The 17,771-nt window shown below is 43.4% G+C and overlaps 1 protein-coding gene across 3 annotated transcripts in view; it reads left to right on the plus strand.

The window, feature by feature from the left end:
• Positions 1-17,771, plus strand: part of LOC106604535 (follistatin-related protein 5) — a 211,253-nt gene that overhangs the window by 69,125 nt on the left and 124,357 nt on the right. For all 3 annotated transcript variants that reach the window (XM_014199254.3, XM_014199251.3, XM_014199252.3), the window contains exon 4: positions 3,824-4,075. In XM_014199254.3, coding sequence (XP_014054729.3) covers positions 3,824-4,075 — 252 coding nt within the window. The remainder of the gene's footprint in view (positions 1-3,823; positions 4,076-17,771) is intronic.

Here is a 17,771-nt window from a genome sequence, read left to right on the forward strand (position 1 = left end):
TGACAATCATCCTCATTGCTATACAATACAGTTATGAATAATAAATGAACATTTTCAAAGTAAAAGTTCCAAATATTTTATATACAGTACCAGTGAAATGTTTGGACACACCTTCTCATTCAAGGGTTTTTCTTTATTTTGACTATTTTCTACATTGTAGAATAATAGTGAAGACATCAGAACTATGAAATAACACATATGGAATCATGTTGTAACCAAAAAAGGCAAAGGGTGGCTATTTGAAGAATCTCAAATATATAATGCTTACTACATGATTCCATATATACCTGGTTAAATAAAGGTGAAAAGAAATGTGTTATTTCATAGTTTTGATATCTTCACTATTATTCTACAAAGTAGAACATAGTAAAAATAAAGAAAAACCCATGAATGAGTATGTGTTCTAAAACATACATATATTTATATATATATATATATATATATATATATATGGCATCTTCATTAAAAAGTACATGCAAAACACCAGTCTCAATGTCAACAGTGAAGAGGCGATTCCAGGATGCTGGCCTTCTAGGCAGAGTTGCAAAGAAAAAGCCATATCTCTGTCCAGTGTCTGTGTTCTTTTGCCCATCTTAATCTTTTCATTTTATTGGCCAGTCTGAGATATGGCTTTTCCTTTGTAGATATTCCATAAAAAAATCAACCATTTCCCGCTACAATAGTCATTTACAACATTAAGAATGTCTACACTGTATTTCTGATCAATTTGATGTTATTTTAATGGGCAAAAAAAGTGCTTTTTTTTTCATTAACAAGGACATTTCTAAGTGACCCCAAACTTTTGAACGGTAGTACCGGTAGTGTGTGTGTGTGTATATATATATATATATATATATATATGTCCTCTTGCTCAGTTGTGCACCGGGGCCTCCCACTCCTCTTTTCCTCTATTCTGTTTAGAGCCAGTTTGCGATGTTCTGTGAAGGAAGTAGTACATAACGTTGTACAAGATCTTCAGTTTCTTGCCAATTTCTCACATGGAATAGCCTTCATTTCTCAGAACAAGAATAGACTGACGAGTTTCAGAAGAAAGGGCTTTGTTTCTGGCCATTTTGAGCCTGTAATCGAACCCACAAATGCTGATGCACCAGATAATCAACTAGTCGAAAGAAGGCCAGTTTTATTTGCTTCTTTAATCAGAACAACAGTTTCCAGCTGTGCTAATATAATTGCAAAAGGGTTTTCTAATGATCAATTAGCCTTTTAAAATGATAAACCTGGATTAGCTAACACAACGTGCCATTGGAACACAGGAGTGATGGTTGCTGATAATGGGTCTCTATGCGCCTACGTAGATATTCAATAAAAAATCTGCCGTTTCCAGCTACAATCGTCATTTCCAACATTAACAATGTCTACACTGTATTGCTGATCAATTTGATGTTATTTTAATGGACAAAAAATGTGCTTTTCTTTCAAAAACAAGGACATTTCTAAGTGACCCCAAACTTTTGAACAGTAGTGTATATATATATATATATATATATATATATATATATATTTACATACATACATACATACATACATACATACATACATACATACATACATACATACATATTTACATATATACATATATATTGTTTTTTATATTTTATGTTTTTTTTTCATTTGGTAAAGCCAACTACAATTAGAAATCTAATTAGCATCCCAAATCGTATACTCCCTCCCTCTGCCCCCCTCTGCATGCCTTTCCTTTTGAAACGTTGAGTCATCAATAAACTAATCATTGCATGGAATTAGTCATTTGTCTTTGATGTCACTGGATCACCCAGAGATTGGGCATGCATACCAATTAACAACTCCCGCTCTGCCCATCTCTGACCCTGTCCGTGGCGTTTGGGCACCTCGCTGTGCAACACAAAACCCATTGAATAATCATTATGCCACCGCACCAAGGGAGATTAATAAACCCCAGCAAACCAAAGCCATTGATTGGGTCAAATGAACACACTTGTATTGTTTAATCCTCCCTGACAGATAGGGGCTAATATACCCACGGGGAGTCGTTACCACTGTGACGGTTGTCATAGGAATGAGCAGACCAAAGTGCAGCGTGTGTGTCGTTCCACATTTTATTTATACTGTGAAACTATGCAATACATAAATAAACTTGAATGCCAAAAAACAACAAACCGTGATGCAGAGGTGAAACAGACACTACTCAAAACGAATCTCCCACAAACCCAGGTGGAAAAAACCCCTACTTAGGTATGATCTCCAATTAGAGACAACGAGGACCAGCTGCCTCTAATTGGAGATCATCCCAAACAAAACCAACATAGAAATACAAAACTAGAACATGAACATAGAAAGGTAAAACATAGAAAAACACCCCTGTCACGCCCTGACCTACTCTACCATAGAAAATAACATCTTACTATGGTCAGGACGTGACAGTGACGAAGCCTCTTTACCAGTCAAGTCGTTTGTTTGTTTGTTACTGTATTTAGGTTGCCTCGCTGACCAATGACAGTAGATGGTTTTTGTTTCCCTCTATAGTGGGTTAGAACACCATGTGCACCTCGTGCTACAGATGAATTGGCCATTGTAAAGAAGACATCTGAGGCCCTGAGGCATCATGCCATCGTGACGCACCACTCAATATTTAGTGGTCAATAGGAAAGCTGTGGAGAGCTCAGATGATTACAGAGAACAGTAATGCATTCCCTTGTTTATACTTTGGTCCTAATGTATATTTAATCAATAAGGCCCGAGGTGGTGTGTTATATGGCCAATATACCACGGTTAAGGGCTGTTCTTATGCACGATGCAACGTGGAATGCCTAGATACAGCCCTTAGCTGTGGTATATTGGCCATTTACCAAAAACCCCAGAGGTGCCTTATTGCTATTATAAACTCGTTACCAACGTAATTAGAACAGTAAAAATACATGTTTTGTCATACCCATTGTATGCAGCTGATATATCATGGCTTCCAGCCAATCAGCATTCAGGTCTCGAACCACCCAGTTTATAATTCATATTATATAGCTCACTGCGGCTGTGGATTGATTGTCAGATAAATGGTAGAATTTCAAAATAGTGTGTGGGGGGGGGGGGGGGGGTTGTATATAGTACGACTGCGCTCAAACTAGAGTCAAAGTTGCTAATTTTTCTTGTTACTTTATGCGCAATGTTTTTACGCTATTCAGACGTGGTGGAATGGTGCCCTGATGATCACAGCAATATACAACCCTAAAACAACATCATTAGATCTCCAGCAGATAAATTATGCTTACCGGGTGAATGTTCCCAGTTCAGTATATTGTTTCAGTGAACATCATTATTCTCAGTGGGATTGTTTTTCCTGCATTGGTGGCCATGTTCTTTTCCCCCTTGAGGGCGATTCCAAAGGGCAATGGAACTGGTAGATAGGGGATCCAAGAGAGAGCAAGCTGCCATTACAGAGCCAATACATTTGATACGGTTCAGAGGTTATCGTAGTGACTGCTCCTTGCCTTGTCAAGAATATTTCCTGCTCATGAAGGTCGGCATGTTGACCACATGATACTCACTCTGCCTGGAAAGTAGGACAAAATAATATAAAACACAAATATTTGCCTCAAGGAATATAGTAAATACTTGTATTAAACCTGATAGTTACTATAAGTCAACTCCAAAAGCTTTTAAAACTCTGATTGTCGTCCTCGTACTCTTCTAGTTTCTGATTTGAAGGTTTCTAAGCTCTTGTAAAACCTAGAGCTACTTTAGGCCTTTTAAAGTCTAACTGTCATACTATTACTCGTCTATTGTTCTTTTTTCTGATATGAACATGTCTTTACTTTGGTTTTCCTTGCAGGGTTTTTAGGCCATAACAATGGCTTCCAGAGTCCTTGTGAGCACAAGTACTGTGGCCTGGGGCGTCACTGTGTGGTCAACCATGAGAGCAGTCAAGGGGAGTGCATCTGTCTGGACCGCTGTAAACCACACTACAAGGCAGTGTGTGGCTCGGACGGCAAGCTGTACCAGAACCACTGTGAGCTCCACCGGGCCTCCTGTCTGGGTGCACAGAGGATAACCATCATGCACAGCGAGGAATGCTTCTACAAAGGTAAGAATTACAACTCATAGCTTCATAAAATGGCTGTCATGGAACTTTATGCAGGAGCAAAGTACAGATGTAGGATCTTAATTTGATCTATATTGTCACAGCAAAATAATCCTACAACAACAAGATTTTAAGGTTTGTTAGCTGGCCGAAAGTAGGCTACAAAAATGTGCATTACGGTTAATATGTATGTTAGTGTGGGTTTTCTTCAATTCGTGTAAACATTCTCAGCAACAAAAGAGTGATCAAATTAAGATGCTACACTTGTAGTTGCAGGAGATGAGATTTATCTTCTTTATGCCCCAGATAAGAGCTTTGGAGAAGCCACCAGAGATCCTGCCTCATTGCAGTGCTCAGAAATTCCTGTCTTGCACAGAATGTTTGTTTGTTGTTAGAAGTAAGGATTTTGTACAGTCTCACCTTATGAACCTGATACAACATAATGTAGCTACTTCTTGTATCTCTATTAGATTCTCAGTTGATGCAAAGCATTGCTTGTTTATATAATGTGCAGGTGGTAATACTGTACACACCAATGCTCAGATTTCCCTAGAGACTAAGATGCTCTGGAACATTGATTGTGCAAAGACACCAATGACTTTCCGTACATGGTAAGGAGTTGGCTTATCGCTTTTAGAGCTCTGTAGGTGTTATGGCGTAGACCATGGAGTAGGTCCCAATAATATCACCTTTTTCCAGAAGTGTGCACTTGTTCACTACTTCCCACAAATCTGAAAACATTTTCACCACAGGAGGTTGGTGGCACCTTTATTGGGGAGGAAGGGCTCATGGTAATGGCTGGAGAAGATTGAGAAGAATGGTATCAAATACATGGTTTCCATGTGTTTGATGCCATTCCATTTGCTCCATTCCAGCCATTATTATGAGCTGTCCTCCCCTCAGCAGCCTCCACTGGTTTCGACCATATTTATTATACCAGGCATTTCCTTTAGAATCTGTGAAGGGAAGTAAACAAGGTCACGCTTTGGAAAGAAAGAGAGATCACTGGGACACACCAGGGGCATGAGAGAAAGGTCAAAGCTGTCATATAATAATATTAATGAGAGAAACATTAGATTACCTTTATTTTGCAGGATACACAATTACATGGTTTCTGTGCAAGTGAACTGCTGCAAGCCAATTGTCACACTATAATAATCTTCTGTAACAGTATTGCTTCCGTCCCTACACTCACCCCCTTTTTTCCAAATGGTATTTCTCACATGCTTCGTAGACAACAGGTGTAGACTAACAGTGAAATGCTTAGTTACGTGTCCTATTCCAACAATGCAGAGAGAAAGATAAGATTTAAATAAATGGTAACTTGTCACCTGGTGTCATAACACGGTCATAACCATGTCATAATATGTCATAACAGCTGACATAACTTGTCATAACACTGTCATGACCATTATATTTACACCTGTTGTGGCATAAATTGTGTTATTTTATGGCTGGTTATAACAACTACATAAGAGTGTCAAAACCCACAATTCCTGCCAAGAAGTTTCCTTTTGTTTGAAAGGCTGTTTCTTTGTTGTTGTTGTAGTCAATTCTTTACAGTCAAGTTTTTTTTCATCCCATTTTAAATAACTTGTGGAAAATACACTTTATGGTGCTGTCATGAAGCGTTATGTCCATCCTGTATCACTTTACTTGGAGTAAGAAAATACCCTTTATGACACTGTCTGGAAGCATAATGACCATCATAATCATATAAGTCAGATAGGCCTATCACATACATGCTCTTACATCAGTCATCAGTCAAAATGAGGGTGCCTTGTCCTGCTCCTGAAATCTGTCTCTGCATTAATTCCAGTCATCAGCAACAGAGCATTAGGGTAGGTGCATGTCTGACATCAATGTGTGTGCAATTACATCAATGTGTGCGCAATTACAATGATAATTCAATATGGTCAAGAAAAGAAATATGTATAACATAAAAATATTGTTGACAAGTAGGCTATGGTGAAATGGAATGTTTTGCCTCGTGTGGTAGGTTTTGTGGGTTTTGACACTCTTGTGTAGGTGTCATAACCTGAAAAATATGGGTTGTTTATGAATTCGAAGGACCAATAAAAAGGGATAGAAAAAACATAGGTGCTGGATTTTAGGCCATTAGTAACCACCACAGGGTGGTTCAGAACACAAGGAAGCAGGAGTTCCAGTTCAAGGATTTAATGAAGATCCACACACACACACACACAACACCACTCTCTCTGATACTAATTGTTATTATTTAGCTGCATGCACAGTAACATCAGAAAAGCAATTTATTCTAAGGAGGTAAAATAAGCAGGAGAGAAAAACAGGTTGATCATCAAAATAGAAGCTACAGACTGTCTGAGGCCTTGCCTGGTGGGCTATTACCCTAAGTCCCGGGAAAGAAGGCTACCTATTCCTATAGGAAAACCAAAGAAAGTTGGGGTCTTGGAAAGGAGATGAGCTGGCCATTTTTACAGCCACCCCCAAATGTGTTGTACATATTTTCTTCAACAGACAAGCCAGCTAAGGGTCAATAGCTTCTTGAGGAAGGGCGGGCAGCTGGATGAGCCGAGCAACATTCCTGACGTAGGTTCTGTCCTTGACTTGATTCTCTGCTGTCGTCACTTTCCCATCTGCTCCAGGGATAACTGACTTTCCAGTTCGGAGATGGTCTACACACCAAGGGCGGTTTGCAGGGCAATCTTGAGGGATCTGACCTCTCTCTCCCAGCATCCTCCAAAGTGTTGTGCACTTGCTGTGTTGAAGGCAAAGTGAATCTTCTGACTGGCTAACTGTTCCTGGAGCTGTGGGTGGAGAGTCATGAAGGCCTCCTGTAGCTCTCGCTTCCCTCCCTTGAAATTTGAGACGACACCATTCTGTATACTTCTGGCCCTTCTTTGGACATTGTGTTAACAACCCTCCAGACGAGCTTCAATGCCATACAACTCTCATTCCGTGGTCTCCAACTGCTCCTAAATACAAGTAAAACTAAATGCATGCTCTTCAACCGATCGCTGCCTGCACCTGCCCGCCTGTCCAACATCACTTCTCTGGACGGTTCTGTCTTAGAATTTGTGGACAACTACAAATACCTAGGTGTCTGGTTAGACTGTAAACTCTCCTTCCAGACTCACATCAAACATCTCCAATCCAAAGTTAAATCTAGAATTGGCTTCCTATTTCGCAACAAAGCATCCTTCACTCATGCTGCCAAACATACCCTCGTAAAACTGACCATCCTACCAATCCTCGACTTTGGCGATGTCATTTACAAAATAGCCTCCAATACCCTACTCAACAAGCTGGATGCAGTCTATCTGTCACGGTTGTCGTCGGGAAATGAGGACCAAAATGCAGCAGGAATGTGGATGCTCATCTTTACGTTTTATTAAACTCAAAATGAACATCAAAATAACAACACAAACTCAAGATCACCGAACAGTCTTCTCAGGCTCACACACGCTAGACAAGAAACAATCTCCCACAAAACCTACACCAAACAATTACCCATATATAGGACTCTCAATCAGAGGCAACGAGGAAGCACCTGCCTCCAATTGAGAGTCCCAACCCCCCCATTAACCTAACATAGAAATACACTCACTCGACTAAACATAGAAATACCTAAACATAGAACATAAACCAAAACCCGGAAATAATAAATCAAACGCCCTTCAACACACACACCACCCCGAACCACATAAAACAAATACCCTCTGCCACGTCCTGACCAAACTACCATAACAATTAACCCTTATACTAGTCAGGACGTGACACTATCACAGTGCCATCCGTTTTGTCACCAAAGCCCCATATACTACCCACCACTGCGACCTGTACGCTCTCGTTGGCTGGCCTTCGCTTCATAATCGTCGCCAAACACATTGGCTCCAGGTCATCTACAAGACCCTGCTAGGTAAAGTCCCCCCTTATCTCCGCTCACTGGTCACCATAGCAGCACCCACCTTTAGCACGCGCTCCAGCAGGTATATCTCTCTGGTCACCCCTAAAGCCAACTCCTCCTTTGGTCGTCTCTCCTTCCAGTTCTCTGCTGCCAATGACTGGAACGAACTACAAAAATCTCTGAAACTGGAAACACTTATCTCCCTCACTAGCTTTAAGCACCAGCTGTCAGAGCAGCTCACAGATTACTGCACCTGTACATAGCCCATCTATAATTTAGCCCAAACTACTACCTCTTCCTTACTGTATTTATTTATTTGATTTATTTTGCTCCTTTGCACCATATTATTTATATTTTAACTTTGAACTTTCTTCAAATAACAAATCTACCATCCCAGTGTTTTACTTGCTATACTGTATTTACTCTGCCACCATGGCCTTTTTTGCCTTTACCTCCCTTATCTCACATCATTTGCTCACATTGTATATAGTCTTATTTTTCTACTGTATCATTGATTGTATGTTGTTTTACTCCATGTGTAACTCTGTGTTTTTGTATGTTGTCGAACTGCTTTGCTACCTGGTTAAATAAAGGTGAAAAAAAATGTGTTCCTCGATTGGACAGGATCTCAAAGGGCTTTCCTCTTCGAGCGATAAAGTGTCTCAACGCCATTAGGAACAAACTGGAATCCATATTCGTCAGTAGATCCACATATACAGCCCGGGTGGTCATGCACTTAAAGATGATGCCCCACCTCTTTTCATTTCTTCGGCTGATCTTGATGATATACGGTCCAAAGCAATCCACGCCTGTAGAATAAAATGTGGGCTTGTGGAACCACAGTCGGGCTGGAGGCAAGTCAGCCATCCTAGGCACATCTGGCTGGCCTCGCCACTTCCTGCATTTGGTGCAGCCAAGCTGAAAACGGAGAATGGCTGCTCTCCCTCTCAGAATCCAGAACCTTCAACATACCTCAGCAAACACCTTCTCTGGGCCCAGGTGCCTCAGCTGCTCATCATATTCCCTGATCAGCAACCTGGTGAGCGGATGCCCTGGATCCAGAACCACTGGGTGAAGAACGCCAGGGCCCAGCTGGTCACACCTCCAACAGAAATCAGTCCGGTGTTGTTGTCATACTCCGGGGCCAGCGTCACCAGACGGCTGCTCGGAGGAATTGGCTTGCCTGCCTCTAGTAGGGAGAGGTCTTCTGGGAAGCTCCCAGACTGAGCATGTCTGAGTACTTTGAGTTCTGCTTGTTTGAAATTGCTGGCTGAAGGGCTGTTGGCACTACTGGCCGCCCCGTGTAGTAACTGCACTGTGGCTTCCACCAGCTCCTGGAAAATGTTGCACTGGGCAACATCAGGGAGAGACGACTTGGTGTCCGCTGACAGGAGTCCACAGAAGGTAGTCTTCCGCAGCTCCTCTGCTTCGTCAAGAGGTACTTGGTCTGGTCTTCTCTGCCAGGATGACTGGGCCTGCCACAGGAATGGTGGACCTTGACTCCAATGGTTATGTTCTGAAAGCTGAGACAGCAGCTTGCTGCGTGTGATATTGTCAGCCGGGTTTCTCTCCGTGTCCACGTAACACCAGCATGGAGGTCCATGAGCTCCTGTATGTCTGCGACTCTTGTGCCTACAAATTCTTTGTACCTGCAAGAGTCCGACTGGAGCCAGGTTAAGACTGTTGTAGAATCCGACCAGTACGTGACCTCATGGATTTCCAGGGTGAGTTATTTTCTGATGACCACGGCCAGCTGGGCACTGGTGAGTGCAGAGCAGAGCTCGAGTCTTGGCATCAACTGTTGTCGTTTTGGGGCCACTCTTGATCTTGCTGCAAGGAATGCCACTTGGATCTGTCATTGGTATTTTCAGTACATAGGTATGCGACGGCACCATACGTACATTCTGAGGGATCACTGAAGATGTTGTGGCAAACCTCTTCAAAGTTAGGAGCGTTTGTCACAAATTAAGTGGGAAACTGTCACCAAAGTCAGCCCAGAATGAAAGTTCTTTCGAACATGACAGTACCTGTGTGTTTGTTTCGCTGTCCTGGTCCACCCAGGCCGCAGGTAAGGTCAAGGATAGCAGGGTTCGGTACACAAATCTGGTTCTCGGTAGGTCCAGGTCTAAACGCCAACAGGTAAGTCCAAAACAGTCCAGCTCGTACACGGTAAATCCAGCCAATGTAGATTGTCTCTTTCTCTATGGTTCATAGATCCTTCCCGCCCTCTCTCCCTCTTCCTGGTTTTTCTTGACCTTTTATCTGTGGGTCGGCTCCACCTTCTGAGGGTTCCCCTTGCTTCTGGGAATTGTAGTTTTGGCAGTCGGCCATTTTGTGATCTGTAGTTCTGATCGGGGTGGCCATTTTAGTGATCGGGCAGAGCCCGTTTATTAGTTCTGCCCTCACATATCTGCCATTTATCACTCGACCCCCTTCTTTGCCACAATGTGAACACTTTTTGTGCTGGTTGGGAGATCCATGTCAGGGCTGACATAACACCTTGGTAGTGTAACCTGAGACAGATGTGGAAGTTCATTCTCCCAAATAAGCCACACTTGGAGGAGATATTCAGGTAGGTCTGGGTCATCCCACCCTCTTTTCTTATTCCAGTGCCTCTAGACCACAACCTTGGCCCGTGTGGTGTATAGGACGATGAAGCCGAGTGGATCGTATTGGCTGGCAAGAATCCGATATATGTTGCGCATGGGGGTTCAACTTTCTCCATGTGACCTTGCTTGTAGCCAAGCGTGTCAGACAGACATTGCCATCGTAATCCAAGGGTGTACTCTTGGGGTTCCACGCCATCCTGGGTGAACCACAGCTCACTGTTCTCCGACCTGGACTCTTGAGGTAGGTGTTCGATGACTGCTGGAAGGTTGCTGGCCCACTGGCATAGATCGAATCCTCCCTCAGCAAGAAGGTGCTTCAGCTTGTCCACCAGTTTCTTGGGTTCATCCGCAGGGAGGCTTTGTAGACAGTTGTCTACATAGAAACAGCGTTCTACGGAAAAGCGCACATCTTCTTCGGGCTCACTGTGGTTGAACACATACTTCTGAAGAGCAAATGTGGTGCAAGAGGGGCTACATGTCATCCCAAAGGGAAGAACCTACCACTCATATACATCAGCGTGATCATCACGGTTTAGGTCTCGCCACAGAAACTGGAGAAGAGGCTGGTCTTAGGGTAGCAGGCGGACTTGATGGAACATCCCCTTTATGTTACTGCTGATGGCCACAGAGTGTTCCCAGAAACAGAGAAGGACTCCAAGCAGAGTAGCTCCCAAGGTCGGTCCGGGAAAGAGTTGTTTGTTCAAGCTCTTGCCCCTTTAGTTGAAGGAACAGTTGAAGACGACTCTGTTTTTCCCATTGTGATGGACCATTTGATGGGGAATGTACAAACCTTGGTACTCTTCGACTGCTACTGGGGATACCTTCTTAACTTGTGAACCTCTGCGTTGTACACTGCTGCTTTCTCTGGATCCTTGGATAGACACTTCTCTGTCCCTCGCAGATGTGCCAGTACTGCCTCCTTCGGAGCTTCCAAGGGACGAAGGTTCTTTTTCTACAAAAGTGGAGTGGCGTACTTTTGAACGATGTCCACTTCGACCCTGACTGTCTTCTCCTCTAGAAGATGCATGGCTTCTACATCGTGTCTGGACCATGTGACGAGATTCTCACTCCTGTACGGTATCGTATCCAACTGCCAGAGCTTCTCTACATGGCAGAAGAGCACTGCAGATGGAGAGACAAGGGATGTATGAAGACACTGTTGTTGAGAAATACTTTTTCTGCAGGAACTTTGAAGGACCTTGAAGGGTCCATCCAAGCTGAGTCTTGATGGCAGCAGGTCCACCAGGGGGACCCAAACGCACTGGCTCTGTTCAGTGTGATTAGATGGGGATAGTCTGATTCGATTAGCAGTAACGGCTGCGCCTGATCCAGCAGTTGAAGGGGTAGGCATTTTAGGTGCCGATATCTTTTCTGAAGGGCTTCGACCGAGTAGGTATGCGGTGCAAGGCCCAAATCTTCAACTGTGAAGGCTCTGTGGATGTCAAACGACCTGTTTGGTTGAGTAACAAAGGCCACAGAAAATGACACAGAATCTCCATGGACGACTCGGATATCTTGACACACCGTACAAAGTCCTCAGGATATCCTTGGAGTCCTAGCTGCTTTGCTGCTACGTGTAGAAATATAGTCGCTCCAACCCATCATCCAACAGGGCGTACGTGTCAAGTGACTTGTTGCCGCTCCGCAAGATGACTCAACTCATAGAGGGTCTCTGCAGTGGAGCTCACCAGGCAAATGCTCTCTGTTGACGCCTTTGTGCTGGCGGTCTTCATAGCGTTTGTGCTAGCATTCTTTGTAGCAGTCGTGTTAGTGCTAATCTCGAGGCGAATCTCAAGATGCTTCTTCTCGCACTTCTCGCACTTAGCCTTGAGAGTACACTGAGCTGCTTCGTGTTCGTGTACACACTTCCAACATTTTTCATTTGTCTTGATCCAGGATTCTTTCTATTCATTGGAAAGGAGCTGAAAGTTGGTGTATTGATTCATGTAGTTCTGCGTGGTGTTGTAGAACAGAAGAACAGACAATGCTTCTTTGGCTTCTCCCGTGACCTTTCCTCCAGAGACTGGTTCTGTGCAGAGACTTCGACTTCGTCCTTTCTCTGCTTACCTCTGTGGAGGATGGTGGTGGTCTTGGGGAAGGATTTGTCTTTACACTGATCTCGCGTGAGCTAGGGTGGTCTGTGCTTTGGTCGCTACTTAACTGCGTGCTGTCTACTTGCACTCTCACCTCGTACTCGAGCCACTCTGCCAGGTGAAGTAGGGTTGGAATGGGTGTCTTCATGGGGTTCACACATCACTTGAAGCTGGCTCTTAGGTTGTGCGGTAACTTAGTTAAGAGGCAGGAGACATGTGAGCCACACTTCAGTTCTGTCTGTCCATTACTCTCTAGCTGATCCAACATGCCAACCAAGGCACGCACCCTCAGAGCGAATCTTCGGAATGCCTTGGTGTCACCACTCTTGATGTTGGTGCCATCCATTAACTTCTCTAGGGCCAGTGGGACGAAATCGTCCCACCTAAGTAACAGCCAGTGGAATCCTGTGGCGCGTTATTCAAATACCTTAGAAATGCTATTACTTCAATTTCTCAAACATATGACTATTTTACACCATTTTAAAGACAAGACTCTCGTTAACTTCTCTAGGGCCAGTGGGACGAATCGTCCCACCTACGTAACAGCCAGTGGAATCCTGTGGCGCGTTATTCAAATACCTTAGAAATGCTATTACTTCAATTTCTCAAACATATGACTATTTTACACAATTTTAAAGACAAGACTCTCGTTAATCTAAACACACTGTCCGATTTCAAAAAGGCTTTACAACGAAAGCAAAACATTAGATTATGTCAGCAGAGTACCCAGCCAGAAATAATCAGACACCCATTTTTCAAGCTAGCATATAATGTCACATAAACCCAAACCACAGCTAAATGCAGCACTAACCTTTGATGATCTTCATCAGATGACACACCTAGGACATTAAGTTATACAATACATGCATGTTTTGTTCAATCAAGTTCATATTTATATCAAAAACCAGCTTTTTACATTAGCATGTGACGTTCAGAACTAGCATACCCCCCGCAAACTTCCGGTGAATTTACTAAATTACTCACGATAAATGTTCACAAAAAACATAGCAATTATTTTAAGAATTATAGATACAGAACTCCTCTATGCACTCGCTATGTCCGATTTTAAAATAGCTTTTCGGTGAAAGCACATTTTGCAATATTCTGAGTAGACATCACAGGGCTAGCTATTTAGACACCCAGCAAGTTTAGCCCTCACCAAAGTCAGATTTACTATAAGAAAAATTTTATTACCTTTGCTGTTCTTCGTCAGAATGCACTCCCAGGACTTCTACTTCAATAACAAATGTTAGTTTGGTTCAAAATAATCCATAGTTATATCCAAATAGCGGCGTTTTGTTCGTGCGTTCAAGACACAATCCGAAGTGTAAATAAGGGTGACGCGCACTACGCATTTCGTGACAAAAAAATTCTAAATATTCCATTACCGTACTTCGAAGCATGTCAACCGCTGTTTAAAACCAATTTTTATGGCATTTTTCTCGTAAAAAAGCGATAATATTCCGACTGGGAAAGCGTGTTTACGTTCAAAGAGAGAGAAAATAAAAGCATGGGATCCCCTCGTGCACGAGCCTGAGTCTCATAGTACTCTGACCGGCCACTATCCAAACGCGCTAATGTTTTTCAGCCAGGGGCTGCCTCGATATCATTCAGCTTTTTCCCGGGTTCTGAGAGCCTATGGGAGCCGTAGGAAGTGTCACATTACAGCAAAGATCCTACATTTTCAATAAACAGAGCCAAGAAGCCCAAGGAATGGTCAGAGAGGGTACTTCCTGTACAGAATCTTCTCAGGTTTTTGCCTGCCATGAGTTCTGTTATACTCACAGACACCATTCAAACAGTTTTAGAAACTTTAGAGTGTTTTCTATCCAAAGCCAATAATTATATGCATATTCTAGTTTCTGGGCAGTAGTAATAACCAGATTAAATCGGGTACGTTTTTTATCCGGCCGTGTAAATACTGCCCCCTAGCCCTAACAGGTTAACCCTGCGATGCGTTGGAGGGCAAGTTGGTGGGGCTGGCCATACAGTTCTGTCAGGGACTCCATGGTGGCACTGTATGGTACCTGCTGTTGCTGTAGGAGTCGACAATTAGCAAAGCCTCTTCCAACTTCAGGTGGCCCACCAATATCTGAAACTTGAAGTACTCTGTTGCATCTACAGGCAGCACATTGTCGAGGGCCACCTTCAGCCTTGAAAACCCTCGTGGGTCTTCATTGATGAAGTTGGGGATGGTAGGAGCTGGTCCACGGTAGTCTCGCTCCTGGCTGGGTGGAGAAGGTGTGCGGTAGCGGACAGGTGAGTGCAGATAATGATCAGGTGAGTAGGCCCGGCGGCGACGGTCAGGTGAGTAGTTGCAGTGGCGATGGTCAGGTGAGTAGTCGCGGCAGCTTCGGTCAGGTGAGTACTCGCGTCGGCTTCGGTCAGGTGAGTAGTCGCGGCGGCGACAGTCAGGTGCGGGCTGACGACGGCAATCAGGTGTAGGCTGACCGCAGCGGTCAAGTGAGTAGTCACAATGGTCAGGTGAGTAGTCATGTTGGCGACAGTCAGATCTGTAGGCTGACCGCAGCGGTTAGGTGAGGGCTGACGTTGGTGATCCTGTGAAGTCAGTCCTCTAGATGCCGCTGTAGGGCTACGAGTTCTGCACTGAAAAGTCGACCGGTCTCGCTGGTGTGATGGCTCACGACGTCGAAGGGTTGACTGAGTTGATGATGACGGTGAGGATGACTGGTCTGAGAAGGAGAGCCCTCTGATCCCAAGGGTTTCAATGAGCTGCTCTGTCTTATCACGCTGCCTTTGTGACTGCAGTTTATCATCTCTGGTTGTCACCAGCTGTGCACGCTCACGCTGACTTTGATGATGACTGCAGTCATCTCTAGTCGAGGTGCACCTGCTATGGGGGGCCGGTGAGTTGGCAATTGATGAAGGTGAGGCTCCATCCTCACTGGGTAGTGACTTGAACTGTTGGAGACCCATTGAAGCTGATGAATTTAGCTCTTCCGATAGCTCCAGTATCTTCCGTGTCAACTTCTCAGTTTCCTCTCCAATCAGCTTCAGGCACGTTACGACTGTTCTGGAAGAAGAATGGGTTTCTCTCTCGTCTTGTACAGGAAGGTAGCTGCTGCTGGTCTTGTTGTGAGAGTAATTAATTACACTCACAGTGCCCTCTGCTTGTGGTCCCTCGTTGGAGTGGTGTGTTGTGTGTGGAGTCTGCCTTTACTCGTAGCTTACCTCATTGTCAACTAGATGATGTGGGGGGCAAGTCTGACGGCGGGGACAAAAATAACATGGCTATATACAGAGAGTACCAGTACTGAGTCGATGTGCAGGGGTACGAGGTAATTGAGGTAGATACAATATGTACATATACAGTGCCTTCGGAAAGTATTCACACCCCTTGACTTTTTCCACATTTTGTTATGTTACAGCCTTATTCTAAAATGTATTAAATAAATAAAAATCCTCAGCAATCTACAAACAATACCCAATAATGGCAAAGCAAAAACAGCAAAAAAAATGGAATACATTTTTTAAACTTATTTACATAAGTATTCAGACCCTTTGCTATGAGTCTCGAAATTGAGCTCAGGTGCATCCTGTTTCCATTGATCATCCTTGAGATGTTTCTACAACTTGATTGGAGTCTACCTGTGGTCAATTCAATTGATTGGACTACTGTGCATTCGGAAAGTATTCATACCCCTTAACTTTTTCACATTTTGTTACGTTACAGCCTTATTATAAAGTTTATAAAAAATAATTGTTTTCTTCCGTCATCAATCTACACACAATACCCCATAATAATAATGTTTGCAAAAAAACAACAACAGAAAACTTCAATTTTACCTTTCATAAGAATTCAGACCCTTTACTCAGTACTTTGTTGAAGCAGCTTTGGCAGTGATTACAGGCTCCAGTCTTCTTGGGTGTGACGCTACACGCTTGTATTTAGGGAGTTTCTACCATTCTTCTCTACAGATCCTCTCAAGCTCTGTCAGGTTGGATGGGGATCGTCGCTGCACAGCTATTTTCAGGTCTCTCCAGAGATCCAACACTCTACTCAGCAAACTGGATGTAGTCTATCACAGTGTCATCAGTTTTGTCACCAAAGCCCCATATACTACCCACCACTGAATCCAATCAAATCAAAGTTTATTTGTCACGTGCGCCGAATACAACAGGTGTAGAACTTACAGTGAAATGCTTACTTACAGGCTCTAACCAACAGTGCAGAAAAGGTATTAGGTGAACACTAGGTAAGTAAAGAAATAAAAACAACAGTAAAAATACAGTGAAAAATAACAGTAGCGAGGCTATATACAGTAGCGAGGCTATATACAGTAGCGAGGCTACATACAGATACCGGTTAGTTAGGCTGTTTGAGGTAGTATCTACATGTAGTCACCATAGCACTCACTAGTCACCATAGCAACACCCATCCGTAGCCCGCGCTCCAGGTATATTTCACTGGTCATCTCCAAAGCCAACACTTCCTTTGGCCACCTTTCCTTCCAGTTCTCTTCTGCCAATGACTGGAATGAATTGCAAAAATCACTGAAGCTGGAGACATATATCTCTCTCTAACTTTAAGCATCAGCTGTCAGAGCAGCTTACCGATCACTCTACCTGTACACAGCCAATCTGTAAATAGTACACCCAACTACCTCATCCCCATATTTACAGTTTTAGATTTTTTGAATTGAAAGAATAATATAATCAAAGATGGGACATATTTGTATATTTTGCAGAACAAACTACCGCATCATAGAAACCTTCCATAATTTCTCATCACTTCCCTTAGATGAGTCTGAGGCAGTTCAGTCAGGGTAGGGCCCTTTCTGCATGTATACACAAAGGGCTCCAATCAGACAGGCCTTTCATCCCAATCAGACAAAGACATTTGGATCAATGATATCTGTCCCTTGTTGTCTGATGCTCTAATCAGCTTCTCTCATGTGTCCTGTCTGGTCAACCCTCCATCCCAGCCATCTGCAAATCCAGCCTCCATCAACGACCATCCACAAGTGGGATTGTGATATTTGACCAACGTAGGCTGAATCAATACAAGATCAACATGAGCCAAAGGAAAAAGGCTCTCGGACAGGAAATTGTTTCTTTCTTCATTCTTCTCTTTTAGCTGCTCTTTG

This window comes from Salmo salar, chromosome 05 (genome assembly GCF_965601325.2).
Source record: "Salmo salar chromosome 05, fSalSal1, whole genome shotgun sequence".
NCBI classification, from domain to species: Eukaryota; Metazoa; Chordata; class Actinopteri; order Salmoniformes; family Salmonidae; genus Salmo; species Salmo salar.